Here is a 16,160-nt window from a genome sequence, read left to right on the forward strand (position 1 = left end):
TTAAAAATTTAACTTTTTTAATAAAGTTGAATAATTGGCTATTGGGGGAATTTTAAATAAAAGAACAATTAAACACTTTGCTGACTTCTTAAACTTTTAATATAACTTTTGTAAAACTTAAATTTTATTTTTTTCACGTGTTTTGAAACCTTAAAACAAATCAATTAGATTCATCACAAAATGGATGGTATGTTAAAACTTTATTTTTCCGCCTTTTTGCCAATTATAATTGCAATTCTCAGAAGAATAGGCCCATTAATAAAGACTAAACAAGTTAAAATAATGTTACATGCTAAAAAAACTATATCTGTATATTTTAAATATTTACCCTAAAGATATCCATTATACAATATTGCTAAAGGGAATAGTTTACCAGTAATAAAGTCCTAAATATTAGTAATAAATTTCCGTTTTTCAAAGTGGTGCATATTTTATTAAAAGTTTGAATTATAAAAATGCATCAGTGGACCACCGCCTAAATTCCCTATTATAATAACAATGTTTCATGAGATTAACATAATTATGCAAGTATTAAAGTTTTTTCGTCGCTTCATCTGCAAGCAATTTGTAATGTCTTGCTATAACAATAGTTCTGGAAACATGGGTAGAAGAGATTAAACAACGCAGCCGTTCTGGTTAAACTAAATCTATTTACTAATGATCTAACAATAGAGGTGATCCAGGTGAATTTAAGGGCCGGGGCTTATCCCGCTAGTGGCTAATACTAAGCTTGACCCAAAATAGCGAGTCAATAATTACATCCGCCTTTTTCTCAGAAGAATAACATGCAAGTAGTTTAAAAAAGTTCATGAACCCTCAAAATCCCCTTGAAATAAAAGCATTTATAATCATGAACATAATCTTAGCATGTCAAATTTGTAAATAAAATGGTCATTTTAATCTAAGACGCCACGAAAGTTTTCAAGCAATAAAGTTTAGAACATTTTTGTAAACAGTCTCAGAAATAATGTTACACTGATTGAAATCTTAATGTTTTCCTCTAAGCAGTTTGAATGATAGCATTTATTGCTATTTAATTTAAAGTAAATCATTTCCTGAAACAGTCATTAATTTTTCGTTTTAAAATGGTTAGTTCTGTAATGGTCCAGTTTGTTTTTCCATTGAGAAATGTGTCCGACAGTTTATCTCTGATAAAATGGACGGATCTGAGTGATATGCCTTCTCACAATGTCATTTGTGTCTTGATTTTAATTTCAACTTGATTTTCCCGTTTGTCCAAATAACAGTGTATATTTCAATTATTCCCATTTTTGAGTCTATTTTTCCTTGATGTTTGTTTATTTAAAAAAGGCACTTTCTGTTCCAAGTTTATATGTTATAATCGCGAGTATTTGCCTGCCCTGTCTGCCGTATTTTTTCATGTTTTGTTTTTTGGGTAATGAGTCCATTTTTTCTTACTTTTTGTTGTCATTTTTTCTTTCTTTCAAAAGTGCGGTAGTTTATTCCCAATTATTTCTGTTGAATAATAAGGGATGGCAGGTGCGGATCGCTGTTGGATAATGGGGGTTTTTGTTCCGATATGTCCATCAAAAAATTTTGTAGATTTTCTGTTCGCTAAAGGAAGAAAAAAAAGTTTTTTCTTTCCATTGTTGCAGTTCTTAACGCATTTTTGCTACAATTTGTTTTTTTTTAAAATTTTTTACCAATCCTGCTGCTTGTGGATAATAAGGCGTTAACACGTTTGGTGTTTTATTCCGTTTGCAGTGAAAATTTGTGATTTTCTTCGAAGATACCATGTTTGGGTGCATTGTCCGTTTTAAAATCACTGACGGAAGTCCATTGTGGCGAATATTTTCAAAGTCTTTGAATGATACATTTGAAGTGATTGATTTCAGATTTTAACTTCTGGATAACGAGAGTAGTAATCTAATTTCTACAAGAATATATTCTCCCCCTGGGAAGCGGTTCCTGTTTAAATCCATCCCAACAATTTGCCCAGGGTTTGTCTCTGGTAAATTCGTTTGGCGTGATATGAAGTTGCGTGGCGGGTTTTTTGAGACTAAGTGGCACTGGACACACGTTTTAATCAGCATTTTCCAATTTCGTTTGTCAATGCCAGGCCCAAATAAAACTTTTTCTCTAGCATTTGCTTTTGTTTTCCTATGCCTTGGTTGAACGTTGTTTTCAGTGCTATTTGTAATAAATTTTTGGCCTAAGTCCCTGGTGGAAAATTACAATTCTGTTTTCCCCGTAACACAATTGTTTATTATGTACTGACCAGTTTCATTGGTAACTTGTAGAAAATTCTTGGAAATTTGATTTTTTCGGCCCCATTTTATCATGCTGAATGGCAATTGATAAGTTTCTTGAATGAATTTGTCTGAGAATGACTCTTTATCAATTTTTGAATCTAAGGTCATAGCCATTGGCAAGGCATTTTCGCAACACTAATCATTGTAACCTTTCCTTGTGAATATTGATTATCTCACATTTTTCTTGAATTATACGTTGACCCTTGAGAGGATGTTCAGCTGGGTTTAATGCTCCTGAAATTGAAATTTTCGATGTTTGAATTTTGTAACTTTTGTTAGTCTAAGAAGCATTTTTCTAGTCTAGCTGGAGGTTTGTGTGTTGGTTGAAAAATGGTTGGGACTAGCGGTTTATTGGTCTGTAATTTACTTTTAAAGGTTAATCCAAATAAAAGATAAGTGTGAAACTTTCTATCCCCAAGTTACTGCTAAGGGCATTCTCTTTCAATTTTTGAACTGTAACGCCTTTCAACATCATTTAGTTGTTCTGCTTGCAATAATGCTACAGGTCTTAAATGTCCATCATTTTGTTTTTGGAACCAAAATTGCACCCAAACCAATATGGCGAGCCATCGACCATTAGAGTTGTTCTCAGCTTCTTGGTTGTAGAAAGCCATGACACTTGCACTTGTTATAAGTGATTTTAATTAGTTTCAAACGCAGATTGTTGTTCTTTTTCCCCAGTCAAATGGAAATTTTTTCCTTGTTAGTTTTCTGATAGGATTCCGAAATTTGTTTGCGAAATTGGGAAGAAATTTTTCGAGCAGTAAGTTTAGCAGTCCAAGAAAGATTTAACTTCTTTTCACATTTTTTGGGGTGGTGTTGTATTTAGCACTGCCTTTATTTTGTCATCATGGTGGCATGAGTCCATCAGCGGTGAGGGTGTGACCCATAAATGTAATGGTTGTCTTGCAGAATTCACATTTAAACTTTTTGTTCAGAGTTATGGTTTTTTTGTCTCGGAGGCGTTGTAGAACTTTACGCAATGTGGCATCATGTTGTTCTTTCTTTTGTTGTGCCATATACCAATATATCATCCCGAAATATTTTTGCAGTTCGGTATGTTCTTGAAGTGTATGTTGTATTATACGTTGGTAAAAGAAACTTCTGAAGCACAGGAAATTCCAAACATAAGTCGGCGATAGCGATATATTCCATCGTTTGTGACAAATGTTGTTATTTTTCCTTGACTGTGGTTCGAGCTCTATCTGGTGATACCCCATGTTTAGATCTAGTTTAGTGAAGAATTTGGCTCCACTAAGTTCTTCTAGTGTTTCGTCAATGTTCGGCATTGAAAACCGTTCACGTTCAACTGCTGTATTTGTCTTGTCTCATGTCTACACAAATTCTTATGTCTCCATTACTTTTCGGAAAAATTACCAGGGGTGACACCCATGGTGTAGCACCTTCAAACTTTTTCTATGACGTCAGAATCTAGTAGTTGTTTAATTTTGTCTCTGACTTGCTGTCGCATTTTGAAAGTATTTCTGCGATTTTGGCTGTGCAATGGGCTTAACATCTCTGTTGATGTGTAGCTGTAGCTGGAAATCTTTGAGTTTTTCCCAATCCTTGAAATCTGTCACTAAAACTCTGATAAAATATTATTCATGTTATTTTGATTTGTTTTCACATTATTTTATGCAGAATTTAAAGTAATTCCTAGATCAACTGCAGTTTGCTGGTCCTAATAGTGGTGTACATTCTTTATCAATGAATTGTGAAATTTTATTTTTGTTTCCTTTTCATTTTAAAATTTCACAATTTTCATTTTCTGCAATTCCCCAAGAACTTTCAAAGGTATTTTTTGAGCATAAGGGTAGATCTTTGAATGACATTTGTGAAGTGAAAATGTTGATTTTGTTTTTCACCCTTTTTCAAAGGTTGCGCGAAATCTAGGCCAGTTAAACACTAGCTCCAGAATTCTATGAGCAAAATTTAACATTTAATTCCTTCTATTTCAAACTTGCACATATGGTGACTGACATTTTTGAATTTATGTTGAATAACACATTCGTCTTGTTTGTAACACTTACATTTTTCTTGAGATCCTTTAACCGTAATGCACGTGGGCTTTTTTGAGAATTTGCACATGTTTGCATAATGTCCAAGCTTGTTGCATTTACGACACGTAATATTACGAGATTTAAGACATTCGTGACCAGAATGACCTTTTGCCTCCGCAACGGTAGCAGCTCTTGAATGTGTCGGTTTTGGTGCTGGTCTTGCTCTTGGCTGGTACTGCTTCCGCTGTCTAGTTGGTTTTGTGTTTAACGTGATTTACGTCATTTTGATAGGTATAATCTAATTTGTGTTGATTTCTTGTAGACTGTTGTATTTCATTGGCATGCAAGTTTGCAAGTTCTGTTGTGCGGGGCAATATGTTGAATTTTTTCTAATGTTAGGTCTTGTTCGCGTAGAAATCTGATTCTTTAAATTCTTTTGAGGTACAATGTTCTATAATTTGATCGCGAATCATGTCGTCTGCTGTATTTTCTGGAAAATCACAAGATACTGAGAGTTTTTTTTAGTCTTGACAATGTAATCGTCTACAGTTTTCATCTGAGTGTTGTTTTTCTGTCTAAATCTATGTCTTTCATATGCTATGTTTTTCCTTGGATTAAAGTAATGAGTTAAACCCTGACTGTTTGGCCTATAAGAATTTTCTTGACGGATTGATGTCTCATATATGTCTTGTAATTCTTCTCCTCCCAGATGTAATAGGAGAGCTTTTTTCTTTCGTCTTTTGTTATTTCCGGCTGCATGTATGTAATATTCAAAACGTTTGATGTAATTGTCCCATGAACTGGATAAGTTGGTTAGTTTGTCCAATAACTTTGAAAGGCTGTGGCGTTGGCAGTTCAAAAGATGCCATCTTGAAATAATTTATATAAATCCTATATTCTTGAAAATAGCCACAATAACTTTATCACTGAACTTATTATTAACAAGTCCTCTAGAATTAATTAAACAAGTGAAAAGTATTATCCAATCATCCTCGTCGCCAATGTAATGTCTGCTATAACATAGTTACTGGACAAGCATGGGTAGAGAGATTAAACAACGCAGCCGTCTGGTTACTAAATCTATTTACTAATGATACTACATAGAGGTGGTGCCAGGTGAATTTAGGCGGGGCTTATCAGCTAGTGGCTAATACTAGCTGACCAATAGCGAGTCAATATATTACAGCATTTAAACGCATTTTAAGTTCGCTGTGCGAGACATTTATAAAGATTAAATAAGTCTGAGAGCGTTATTCTTGCATACAAGTATACATCTGATCCTGCAGGTTTGTAAAGTAAAGACATTAAAAGGGAAAACAATCTGCGGAACTAAATGAAATGTAAATTTAAATTGGGATCAGATGTTATGTAGCCTCAATATCACATAACAAGAAAAATCAATATTCACACATGTCGACGGATGATTGCACATTCAGCACATGTTTTGAGGGGTGACTGGACAGTTCTGTTTTCTATATGTCGCGACTACATTGTAGCATGCATATTGCAAGTATTAGCTACTGTGTAGCTGGATTCACACAAAAAGAACATTAACAGGCAAAAACGTTTTTTACTTATGGGTCATAACTCATTAATTCAACTTTCTGGTGCACACATAATTTCTTATACCTTATGTGCACAGGTTTGAACAAATTTTCCAGTATCTTGATTATAAAAGAAGGCAATCCATGATATTTTATCCATGCTGATGTTTACCGTATACATACATAGGCAAGTGACACTACTTCGACTTTGAGGAATTCTGAATATTTACATCCGGAATCCTAACCGCTTGAATATAAACAATAGTCTTTACACTTTCAGGAAAATTCAATATGTGAAAAATCTAAAATGGACAAGAAAGGCTTATTATAGTGTTAACGCACAAAGGGACAATACTGCTACCTCGTTGTCGTAAGTGCATGTTTGTGATTAAGAATAGAAATACTTTTATCACCACCGTAATATATGTATCGAATATAATATAAACAAAAATACAGTCATTGTGTTGTTTCCACTAGTAAATCACTTTTCTCTTGCATCTATGGCAATGTTGTTCCAAGATCTGAATATAAGAAAGTAAATAAATAAATAAATTATTAATTAATCAATTAGTCAATCAATCAATATATAAATATTTAAATATTTAGATAAATTAAAATTATGAACAACGAATATTAAGTCAAGTACATGAACTTATCATAATTCTAGATCTAACCAGACTTAATCACAGACCATTGTTTACATTATAAAATATATCATTTACCATTGTAAACATTATCTGGAATCCTGTTATTACTCAAACTTTCGTAATTATTTATTACATCGGCTGACTCAGCATTAACAGCTCCGAAATTAGTTCTTGTGTTATAATATGTTGGAATATCATTGTTAGGTTTGTTATCTTTGTGCGTTATACTTGCCAGATACCTGTATTAAATAATAAAGTTTTAATAGTATTATACATTATTACATATAAAGTATATTTCAGTAATAGATAACCATGCAAACAAGTAACAACCGACATACTTAACTTGATAGTACTTAAAACATAACAATTAAATCATGATTAAAAAGCGACAATAACATAATGTTTATTGTCATTATTATTAAAATCATCAGTAAAGAGAATATTTTGTTTTACATTAGGAACAAACATCATGTATAGTATTAAATTAGTGAAAACATTCACCTTCGTCTAATTATGTAAAACAATATAACAAATACTACTATGGCAGCACAAGATCCGAATCCAGAAAAGTAACCAATGGTTAAATAACGAGCTTTATCGTCACGTCGCACAAATATTTGTTGTTGTGTTATAGTTTCGTCTGATGTTATTGTTGTTGTTGTCCTTAATGGTTCTGTAGATATAACATTGAATTGTGATAGATATTACACTAACTATAGTCTAATGATAACTGGAACAATTTGTTTGCCATAAACTGCGAAAAAGTTTTAATCTCAACATTGAGGAATCGATTCCCGGGCTGGAAATGACTAAAGCAGTCTTTCGGATCAATATCTCTTAAATGCCACCGTAATATATACTTTACACATGAAATTCAGTGAGAATGATTATTATACGCCATTATATCTTCTCACTACTTTACACGAGTTAAAACGTTAAAACATATAAACTACTACGTGTGCACGTTATACATGTGGTTACCAACGTTCAAATTAAAACTTACACAATCATATAAAGAGGCAAAACATATTCCCAATATCCCTTTACACCACCATATTAAGGGCGAACAATTATAGATTGCTCGATATTTATGGTAATTATGAATTGATTTAATCCAAAGGAGTTACTTATAAATAAAGTATTTTGAATGAATTCCTGGCAGAAATCAAATACAAATTGTTTACCGATTGTGATACTTTGAGTACATTTATCTCCATTCAGTCCATTATTACATCCATCAGTACATGTACCGTTGTTTCTATCACATGCTAGATCTTTACATCCACCAGGACATGGTTGCTCACAGGTTCCGCCCCAAAATGTTTGGTTACATCCGTTTAAACAATATCCGCTTGCATGAGCACATGTTTGACTACCGCTTTGCACTATGCATGCCGGGTTGCAGGCAAAATTGCAATCGGTTGAGTGAAAATTACCTTTACACTGTAGACAACTATTTCTGTTATTTTTTGTGCACTTTAAACACTTGCTGTTACATTGTGTTGAACATGTCTCGCCAGTCCAGCCCTCATTACATTCTCCTTTACAAATTCCATTACTATCACAATTCGTAGAACATTCTTTCGAGCACAATGATGTGTTTGATTCGCATGTTTTACCATTGAATATTTGTCCTTCTGGACAATCAGCGCAGACTAACGAAGCATTGTGTATTTGACACTGGTTACAACCTTGAATAACACAGTCAGGACATTGTGTTTCTTGAAAACATGACACACAGTGAACTTTGTCATTAAACTTAAAGAGGTGAAAACCATTATTGCAAATATTACATGTGTTTCCATTTGTACAATGTTTACAATTTTTCGGACATATTTGACATATTGTATCTACACCGATTTTATACACATAGTATCCAGCTCTACAACCACTCGAGCAGGTTCGTAAATCACATCGTTCATTCTCGCATAAACTGCAATTGTGTATACATTGAAAGCCATAGAGACCAGGCTGACATTGCGCACAATCTCCCGTTTGAACATGACATTCACTACTTAGACAATTATCATCACAGTTGGAAGTGCATCTAAAACCAAATTTATTTGGCTTACACAAAGTACAGTTATCGAAGTTGTTACATAGTTCACAATCCGGAGGACATTGTGAACAAAAGCCATTTGATAAAAAGTAAGATGGTTCACAACTTGTGCAAGTTGAACCCGAGCAGGATTTGCAGCCAACATAACATTCTGTAAATATGATATTTTTGCATGTTCACATATTCCTCTAGTATATATTTCCACATTTACAATGTAACGAACCATAAATATGCTAAGTCAGATTCTTTATATACAATTAATAAATAATTCTAAACTTGACCACAAAAATAGGAATATTAATAAATAAACTGTAAAAAGGCAACATAGATGCATTCAGGACATTAAAAGAATACGTTTTAACAGAAATGCACACATTTTTATTCTAACAGTACAAATTATCATAAAGTAAAATAACTTACCACTAAATACCATATCCACAATCAATACTAGTATGAATGCTGACGTTTCCTTAAGCAACATTATTCCGTATTCATTTAGGCAATTCTAAAAGTGAGAATTATATATATGGATAATAATGTGATCAACTTAAGGGAAAACATATCTTTTAGCATAACCAAACGATGCTGCTTTAATTGTTCTTCTTTTTGTTTTGTTTTATATCTTTAGACGAATAACAAGAATAGTACTAAGGTATGTTTTTTGTATTCGTGATATTTATTTATTACAATAAAATATGTTTAACATATCGAATGTTTTATGCAGAATTTAAAGGTACAAAAACAAAAATAAGCAATACCTATAATTATATTAAAAGAATTACTACAGTATCCGTTAATCGGTAAAAACACGATAATTTAGAAATATAACATTATAAATATTATGTTATAACATTTACTAAAACGAACAAAAGATATAATATATAAATACCTTATGTAAATACCTGATTAATCACTACCAAATAAATAGGTTCTAAACTTCCTCTTTCAATGTTGTGATTTGAAAAGTTGCAATATGCACCAGTGACTCCTTTTTAAATGTTATTTTTAGACGCAAAATTAATCGGATTGATACGGTCAAAATGAAAACACACTCGCTTTTAATTCATAAACTCTTTTAACTTCTTTGCAATTGGAAGAACAAATCGTAAATCATGCCTATAAAAGTAAATTTATAATTTACTTTAGGACAAGTTAAAATGCATGTTTTTAAGGTATTTTAAATGTTAACATACTTAAAAAGGTGTGAAAATTGGAACTTTCCCTATTCACGAATAAATATTCATGAATTACAGATTTAACTAAAATATTCACGATTTTAACTACATGGATCATGAATTGAAACTCATCACGTATTCAATTTTATACTTGATATGTTGATATTGATAATGAATTATTACATAATAATACTTTTACAAATATTTTATAAGCAAACAATGCTAGTACAAATGATGTCTTTTTAAAGAATATACTATCCCATGGATATACACATTATAATCTTACCTTAAAAAAGATACAGATTTAAAATTTTAAAGTCATAATAGGCTGTTATAAGGTGTAATGAATTTTATTCATATCTTTTCTTAGTTTTAATGATATTTCCTCGCCCTTTGAAAACAGGTTAAGTACATTATTTTATCAATTTTAACTATGGGCAAAAGTGTTGGACAACAAGTCCCAGCAGCAGTATCAACTGTCTTTCCCTTAATCATTATAAGATATAGAAGCGAAATGCATTTATGAGATTTAGGAACATGTGTGTAAGAAGAAATCACACATTTGTATTCTTAAAAGACAAATTATCATTTAGTAAAAGAACTTACCAGTAAATACCATATCAACAAACATTACTAGTTTAAATACTGACGTTTCATTAGACAATATTATCTGCTATTCATAATGTGCAGAGCAGTCTAGAAAATGAGAATACTATACACATCAATATTAATATGATCAACTTATGGATATTCTTTCAAATACATGTATTTAAGCATAACTAAACGATGTTGATTTTATTATGCTTTATTTCATTGGTTACATCTTTATGCTTAAAAATCAAAGTGATACTTATACTATGTCCTTTGTTTTAGAAATTTTAGAAGCATTGTGATAACATATTTAAGACATATCGAGTGTTTTATACAAATAATCAAGTAATAATCGAGCTTTCACAAGAAGTAGCACAATACTAATATCCGCCATCCCCGGTTGAATACGTGAGAGAAAATGGGTATTATCACTTGACATTCCTAAAACAACACACACACAAACATAAAAAGTAAAACACGGATAGATATATTACTTCCCGACCTCTTTAAAACTTCCTCTTTAAATGTTGTTATTTGAATAGTTACGGTATACATCAGTGACTCCCTTTATAGTGATTTTAAATGTCATATTTAGACACGAAATATACGGATTGATACGGTTACAAAAATAACAAAATTGATTCTCTTTTAAATTAAAAACTGTATTTATTTTTTCTTGCAATTATAAGAAAACAAAAACTTAAATTATACCTATGAAAGTAAATTATAATCTAGTTAAGGAAGATTTGAAATGTATTCAAACATTAAACATATTATTAAAATGTACAATCTGACTGAAGTTCGGATCTACTTATTTTTGTTATGTATATCTCATTACGACCTTGTATGTTTCGCCTTCTTTATAATTCGGACTTCCCAAGAAAGCTATTTTTAGCCATGCAATCACAGGCATTAGACAACGTATCAAAATACCGTTTTCCTGGGAAGTCAAACAAATTGTTGGTTTTTGTTGGGGAAAAAAATATTTTTTATTAAAATTACTTGAAATAATAGAGTCAATTTTAATTTGCAAGATTGTGTTGCCAGTTTACCTGTGGGAATAAACTTGTCGTTGTCCATATAGCTCAAAATCGTGACAATTTCCTACTCAGCATTGGCTTTCTCAGGGTTGAAATAAGAAACCGCATCGCTTTCAAAATAATAAATGCTTGCCGATGACTGACTATGTGAAAGATCACCAGACATACCTTCGTAATTGGTCACTGTTAGATATAAAAGCGGAGCGTTATTTAGAGCTAATTTTAATCAGATTGTTAAAATATATAATTTACTTTCGAAAGTCAGATAGTTGCATTAAAACATCCCATACTCACGATTTAAACTTCTTGAATTCAAGATTGAAGCTAAAAGAATTCGAACTATAAATTTCACTAAGCATCAATTCAGCTTCATCATGAATTCGAGTTTCTAAACTTCCAACTTCATTAATAATTAACGTTGTCGACCTCATGAATAAACGGTTTTTAAATGTTCAAATTTACGTTATCAAAATGTAAACTTCATTATTGCTAAAAAATACACGAATTCATATCTCCAATTAAACAAATACTTGTTAAGATGTTAGAGTAAATTCATGAAGCTCAAATAAGTGAAGTTGAATTAATTCAATCACAATCACGCTTTAGTGAACTCTTGAAGTGTTGACGCTGAAAACGTAAATGCATATTATTGACATCATAAATTTGTGTATTCAATTTGTTTAAATGATAAATATGAATTGTTAAAACTTGTTTCCCAATCGAGCTGAAATAAATGTGTTTAAACCACGATGAAATGTTATCTTGAACGCATTTATTCATTAGCCTAACGTTAACAGGTCGTTATTGGGTTAATTTTCAGAAGTGCTTAACAAATAATGCCAAAATAATAATCTTAATCTTTCAAAATACTCACCATCAGTTGATATACAAAGTTTAATTATTTCAATCCAGTTTTTAGATACGTTTTGATAGTCTTTTCGTGGTATACTGTCCAGACACTCGATATTAGCCGAACCTAGATTTTCTCGCGTTTGGTATTTTCTTCAAGCAAGGTGTTTCTAGAGCTACGGAAATAGGAAAAAGTCACAAGAGGCAAGATATGGCAAACAAGGAGGTTGAGGAAGCTCGACAACCTTTTCCTGTTTCAGATATTCTTGTACAATGGCCGCTTTCGTTGACGAAGTATTGTCATGCAACAACCCGACACCATGGGCAATTTAAAATATAAACAAATTTACACTGTATGCTGGAATGCAAATATTTAAATGATGAAGCATGATATTTGATTTAATTTGTCAGTCTATATTTGCTGTTTGCTTGTCCCAACTTTTTGGTCTTATTTAAGATGGAAATAAAAGGTTAAATTTGGAACGCATTGTGTTGAAACTAAAACAAAATGTTATTAACAAATTCCTGAAAGACAAAGCGCTTGGAACACTTATGTTTATTTCTGAATTTAATTTCAAATATATATTTAGTAAAGTGACATTATGCCCTTCCAAAGGTGTACAGTGAGTGAACAGGTGAAAGTCAAAATTATTTGACATTTTGCTATAATTGCTTTCAATTTTATAATTATCTATGCATGGACATTAAATAACTCACGTGACCAAGTGAGATTTCTTTAAATATCCGACTAAAATTACAGTAAATATATATTTAGTAAAGTGACATTATGCCCTTCCAAAGGTGTAAAGTGAGTGAACAGGTGAAAGTCAAAATTATTTGACATTTTGCTATAATTGCTTTCAATTTCATAATTATCTATGCATGGACATTAAATAAGTCACGTGACCAAATGAGATTTCTTTAAATATCCGTCTAAAATTACCTATAACATCTATTTATAAAAGAGTGGGGCAGTCTCTTTATATTTTAGGTAGATTTATTTTTTATCCTTAACATGTTCCAGTATCTAGTTTGACAATCACTATTATATAGTTTTCTAAATTATAAAATGAATTCAGTCATCTCAACTTAACAATGAAAATATAAGCAAAAGGTCAGTAAAGGATAAAGAGGTCAGTTATGTGTGACGTGGATGTGATTATAAGTATAAGTATTTGCATAAACATTTTATACCACGTGAAGGTACATGCAAGAACTAGAGAGCCTAATTAACAGGATGTTTCATGATATATCGGATAATCATTATTATTATATAATATATTCTTTTCAGAAGTTTAGGAGTCAAATAAGGGGTTAACCGATATGTTCTCTGTTACGTTGTCGTTTTATTGACAAACCAATGCAAGCTTTCTAGTAATTATTCTCAATACATATCAGGTCCATAATTATCTAAATCTATTAACTTTTTTTATCAATACTTTATCTCAAAATGTTTCTTTGTACAAATATTATTATATCCATAAAATATACGTGTTTATAGAAACAGAAATATAAATACTCGAACCCCTGTACTATCTTGAAAATATACCAGATATTCAGCTTTGCATCCTGCAGTAAATGTTTACAGGTTTCCTAAAATATATCTGACTTTCAGGTTCGCCATAAACACTTTGTATACACTCATTTTAAGACTATCCATCTGCATGTTCACATGTTTAAATATTGAATACTGCATAAGCCGGTGCTAGGGGGCGTGGGCGGTAACTTGCACTTTCCAGAACCGTCCATGAACAGGCGCAATGCAATAGAGACTGCAATATTTGCAATTTTGTCGTTTTGGGCGTTCTTTAATCATTCTGTTTTCTCTATTTTAACTACATTCTAGTAAAATAATGTTACCATTGCAATGTAGACGAAATATTTCAATCATTTTCTTTTGAGCATTTGAGTCTTTGTTTTCTACTTAAGGGCAGGGACAGTAACTCGCCCTTTCAGTTCCAAACATAACCAGGCTCTTCGGCGTTTTTCTTCAGGGAATACGTTTTCATTGCTTTAAAATTTATGAAGATGAAACCATCATTGCATAATGAGATACTTTAAGTGTTTCCCACCTAACTAGATGTGTACTTGTAAGAAATGCAGGTAATCCTCGCATGTATCAGTGCTATACACTGGGCATGTAAGTGAACCAATGGGTATTTTCAATAAGAGATAGGGACTGGTTCCCAGATTCATATCTCATTCAGATCTCAAATCTGTCTCTGGTGTGACTAGTCTAGTGTCATGTCTACGTCCTAGCTAGGGGTTTGACATTAATGGTATGTAGGTAGGTAGGTAGTCGGTCGGTCGGTAGGTGGCGCATGCACAACATCATTGCTAAATGGATGAAGCCCTACTTTATATACAAAAAAAATTGTTCTAGATCATTGTATTCATTAAGCGTACAGTATTCATGTGTATTAAATAACAGAGAATTTTATGTTACAACATTTTAGGGAAACAACCATATAATAATGGAACCAATATAATTTAACGGTTGATAAATTTTATTAAAATATTTCATAAGGCATAGATTAATACCCTCTTAGTTATATGTTTTGAAATATTCTCTTATAGCTGTTTTAACTGATATTTTCTTAAAGTAAAGACATCGATACGACCAAATGTCACATTTGTAGTTCAGCCGAATGTTAGCATTATAAATTTCCGTAATTTAATACAAAATATGTAAAGATGCATTTAATGTATAATACTTGTCCAGGTTGTATCACTCTGATTTGTAGGTAAACAGTTAAAATTGATTGGGAATTATTATTTACGATCATATTATATATCATCAAATACTGCTAGGATAACTTAATATACAAGAACATTTTTATACATGTTAAAATCTAATATTATAAACCAAATAATGTAATATATATATACAATAATAAACTGTTTTTATATATAAATATAAATATTATATTGAAATTAATCTTAAAAATGAAATATAAATTGGTTTTGTTTTTATATACTTAAAGTATATGTCACGATTACTATCCCCCAAAAATAAATTATTTTTTTTCTCAGAGTTGTAAAATGGCATTGCCCTAAAATGGCATTGCCCGTAAAATTAATTTATGAAGACACAGGCGTCAAACATATCTAGAAAGACTGTAAGCATAATATCTGCCCTCAAAAATACCGAATTAATACGACCGTATATTGATCAGCTTAACTTAACCAGTAAAGTTTACAAAAATACACATTCTATATTTGAAAGAGTTTATATAGTATGATTTAATGAAGATGAAACAACTGAACATTTTGCTGGCTTCTTTCTTTTAGTAATACCATAATGTAGTATAATTTACATTTCAATTATATTTGTGTTGTTAACTGAATATATCGATCAGATTTATCACATTTGAAGGTATGTGTTGAAAATTTGATCCCAAGCCATTTGCAAATACAGGATTGAAATATTCGAGAAAAACTGTTTATAAAGAATAACAAGGTATAATAATTTTGAAAAACACATTGGTCGTTTTATATTAAAATATTGCTTAAAGGAAATAGAGTTTCATTCCCTACTGCAAATAGCTTATTATGAATATAAGCCGTTTTATAGTTTATAGATAAAGTGATTATGGTAGGGTGACAATTACGAAAAAAATTAGCCTATATATAGGGGCTATCCGGACCCATTTTTAACAAGACATGTCATATACCAAAATGTTCCTAAATGTTTGTAGTTTCCAAATCTGCCGTCATAAATTGGCATAAATGGTGGCGAACAGAGAAATCCAAGATGGCGTCCAAGATGGCCGCCAAAATTATGAAAAGTACAGATTAGTCGTTCTGGCTTAATTTTAAGCAGTAAAAACAGATGCTTTTGTTCTTTTATTGCATTCTTGTATCAAATTAATGTCAGGAATGAAGTTGTTTTACTTACTTATACTGCAAAAGTGTTGTTTATGGTAAAAAGCAGATAACATGTGACAAAAAAGGTACAAAAAGGATATTTTTAAAAAATGTT

General features: G+C 31.5%; 1 protein-coding gene across 3 annotated transcripts; it reads right to left on the reverse strand.

Annotated features, from left to right (window-relative positions):
• Window positions 1-5,157: 5,157 nt before the first annotated feature.
• On the reverse strand, window positions 5,158-10,741 carry LOC132734194 (multiple epidermal growth factor-like domains protein 10). 3 transcript variants are annotated; one of them, XM_060720888.1, is made up of 7 exons: window positions 10,305-10,741; window positions 9,426-9,639; window positions 8,944-9,028; window positions 7,649-8,674; window positions 6,966-7,137; window positions 6,540-6,703; window positions 5,158-6,338 (listed from the first exon to the last, which is right to left on the reverse strand). In XM_060720888.1, the coding sequence occupies exons 3-7, from the start codon at window positions 9,002-9,004 to the stop codon at window positions 6,316-6,318; spliced, it is 1,446 nt and encodes a 481-aa protein (XP_060576871.1). In that variant the 5' UTR covers window positions 9,005-9,028; window positions 9,426-9,639; window positions 10,305-10,741; the 3' UTR covers window positions 5,158-6,315. The 3 variants fall into 3 exon arrangements, with proteins under 3 accessions (XP_060576871.1, XP_060576870.1, XP_060576872.1); XM_060720887.1 differs by having other exon boundaries at window positions 9,413-9,639; XM_060720889.1 differs by lacking the exons at window positions 9,426-9,639; window positions 10,305-10,741 and adding an exon at window positions 9,282-9,385.
• Between the last annotated feature and the right edge of the window lie 5,419 nt (window positions 10,742-16,160).

This window comes from Ruditapes philippinarum, unplaced genomic scaffold (genome assembly GCF_026571515.1).
Source record: "Ruditapes philippinarum isolate M1 unplaced genomic scaffold, ASM2657151v2 ctg18988_1_1_1_1, whole genome shotgun sequence".
Classification (NCBI taxonomy): domain Eukaryota; kingdom Metazoa; phylum Mollusca; class Bivalvia; order Venerida; family Veneridae; genus Ruditapes; species Ruditapes philippinarum.

What these genes read in the sequence shown, in the direction of transcription:
- LOC132734194 (XM_060720888.1), bottom strand. Translation starts at nt 9,004, where the DNA reads ATGTTGCTTAAGGAAACGTCAGCATTCATACTAGTATTGATTGTGGAT. An exon ending in TGTGGATATGGTATTTAGTG is followed by an intron (nt 8,675 to 8,943) that starts GTAAGTTATTTT and finishes TCATATTTACAG; the next exon opens with AATGTTATGTTGGCTGCAAA. An exon ending in TCCAGATAATGTTTACAATG is followed by an intron (nt 6,339 to 6,539) that starts GTAAATGATATA and finishes TCTTATATTCAG; the next exon opens with ATCTTGGAACAACATTGCCA.